Source organism: Limulus polyphemus, unplaced genomic scaffold, assembly GCF_000517525.1.
Source record: "Limulus polyphemus unplaced genomic scaffold, Limulus_polyphemus-2.1.2 Scaffold1621, whole genome shotgun sequence".
NCBI lineage: Eukaryota > Metazoa > Arthropoda > Merostomata > Xiphosura > Limulidae > Limulus > Limulus polyphemus.
The window spans coordinates 27511-30126 of record NW_013667231.1 but is presented as its reverse complement, the minus strand read 5'-3'; the positions used below and the strand labels follow the sequence as shown (position 1 = coordinate 30126).

Genomic DNA, 2616 nt, shown 5'->3' with positions numbered 1-2616 from the left:
CTTCCTTGCTTTCACTGATGCACATTGATCTATGATGTGCTCAAAGTCAGTTTTCAGTTTCTTCTCTTTCTACACTCAGCAGAGCAAGATCACAGAGTCTGCCTTGACCTACGGAGGCTCTCAAATACGAAAGTATTAGTTTTAACTTGCTGAATGATCTATCACAGCTGGCGATGGAAACTGCCATGGTTAGCATTATCTGAATAGCAATGCTAAGATTGGAGAAGACGCTCTCTTCTCCATACTGAACAATAAATTCGAAAAGCTCTTCAGGTCTTGATATTTTCATGTTGGCCAGACTTGATAACAACATTCTGCAATCCAAAATTTCTTCATACAGCTGATGTCCATCAACATCAGAACTGTACAGTTTGCCCACATTTTCGCACTTCTTCTTTAGGTCGTTACTGTCGGCGCCGTAACACAGTCCCTCGACATCGAGAAGGAACCCAAATTTGGCGTCAGTGTCGTGCAAACGAGCGAACCTTTCGTCCATTTCTCTGTGAAAATGGTCGAGTGCTCCCTTCACGACTTTCCATTTCTTCCTTGACTGTTAACCTAGCGTCTTTCGAGTTCTCATCAGCCATTCGTTTCTTTCGTCTCTGACGTCTTTCAGTTTCAATATTCCATTCTTGACAGAGACCGAGTCCTTCTTCGAGTGATTCACTGACTAACACTTCTCTTTCATCATTAAAATTATCTCGGAGGGCTTTCAAATCCAGGGCAGCATCGTGGAAGTTCATGCTAGGATCCTGCAGCCTCTTTTGAATACGGTCAAGTCAATGCAAATGAGTACTTTGTTCCAAAATCCTAGCAAAGTCGTATCTCAACATGTGGTTATACAGCTGCCTTGCGTCACTTCTTGTTTCATGGTCTTGTTTTCATTGTCTATCATGTCCTGGAGAACTTGAAGTATCTCCTCAAGGTACTTGTTGACTGGCTTCACTGCTTCTGTCCTTGCACTCCACTTGGTTTCGGACTGTGACTTAACAACCACAGGCACGGCGTTTTTAACTTTTCCCAGAGCTGTGTTGAACGAGAGAAGAACACGTAGAGAGCTTCGATGATTCCAAAAAAACGTGACCATCATTGTATCCTGCTTGGCTGCATGTACACCCACCAAGCTGAATGAGTGATTGTCGCAATCCACAAACACTGCCAGGTTGTTTTTCTCACTTATTCTTTGATGAACACCACTTCTGTGTCCAGCCATCACAGCAGCGTTGTCATAGCACTGTGACAGATAATCTTTTAGCTCCATTTCTTCCTTCTCTAGCTGTTTCAAGATGTCTTCAACCAAGCTCTCAGCATCCTTCTGTCTTATCTGGATAAAACCAAGGAAGGACTCTCTAACACGGATTGTTTTCTTCTCAAAATCAGCTTCCACATACCTGATCAGGAGTCGAGTCGAACACGAGACCATAGTACTTGGCTTTAGTAAACTCTGGCGAACAGTGGATGCCATCATGTGGATTAATTCGTTTTGGACACCCAGTGAAAGATAAGACGTGGATCCAGGATGACTTTCCACACGAGTGAGGTGTTCTTTCATGACAGGGTCAAAGATGGCCAGTAGTTTCAGAGAGCCAAGGAAATTTCCCACATTCGAGTCATCGTCTAGCTCAAGTGACTCCCTGTGTCCTCGCAAAGCCAGGTTCTGAGTCGCAAGGAGTTTTATGCAGTGAAGGATTCTCGTCAAGATATCACGTCACTTCTGCTTTTCCTTCTCAATCTGTGACTGAAGTTCCGCGTAAATAACTCCTCTGTTTTCAGCTATATTTCTTTCCATTTCTTTCCACTGTGTGAAGCACTCCCAATGATTTTTAGCATTTTCATGAACATTAATCCTTTCATGTGCTTTTCACTGGTTGAATCCACTTTCCTGCTCTACTGAGGATTGATGGTCTGACCGGGAAAAGAGAAGACAACAGATACAAAATGCAGACCTGAGGAACGCAATGCTCTTCTAAGAATTAAATACAACAAAGAACTTTTAATAGAATCTTAAGACAAAGAAATTTGGTATGTTATTTCGTAAATAAAGTGATAACTGTTTTAAATGACTCCAACACATACTTACCTCTCACAAGAAGTCCAACTTTTGACGTTGAAATGATACAATATACCTTTATTTTAGGAACTAGAGCGTAACAGCAACATACCAAAGAAATTACTGGAATCGATGAAACCAAACCATAGCAGCACGCCACAGTTCTACTCCAAAGACACAAGGAAGGTATGTCATTCCAACCATTAGGATCCACCTCTGGATCAGCAACAGAGTATCTTTCTTGGTTAATCCAATCCAAAAGACACTCCACCCGCTGGTATCTTATGTTACAATTCACTTGAGTTGTACAAATGTTTTTGTTTTGCAAGCTAGAACATGTACCAATCCAAGAAACAAAACCTTTTCAGCCTAGACAAAGTTTCTCTCTACCCGTCTGTATATATTAAAGAAGGTTTATCAGCAATAATGAATACCATAGAAAAACACCACACAAAAAACAACAACATGAACAACAAATACCCTGGAACTTTTAGGACGATGTCTTCAATTTCTTCTAACCAATAGTTATTTTAAGTTCAAAAAAAGAAGGTGAAAAAGCTGTGTTG

General features: G+C 41.2%; 1 protein-coding gene across 1 annotated transcript; it reads right to left on the bottom strand.

Moving 5' to 3' along the window:
* Nucleotides 1–826: 826 nt before the first annotated feature.
* LOC106464330 lies at nt 827–1552 on the bottom strand. The gene has a single exon (XM_013924461.1). The coding sequence runs from the start codon at nt 1550–1552 to the stop codon at nt 827–829; it is 726 nt and encodes a 241-aa protein (XP_013779915.1).
* Nucleotides 1553–2616: the final 1064 nt, after the last annotated feature.

What these genes read in the sequence shown, in the direction of transcription:
- LOC106464330 (XM_013924461.1), bottom strand. Translation starts at nt 1,552, where the DNA reads ATGAAAGAACACCTCACTCGTGTGGAAAGTCATCCTGGATCCACGTCT.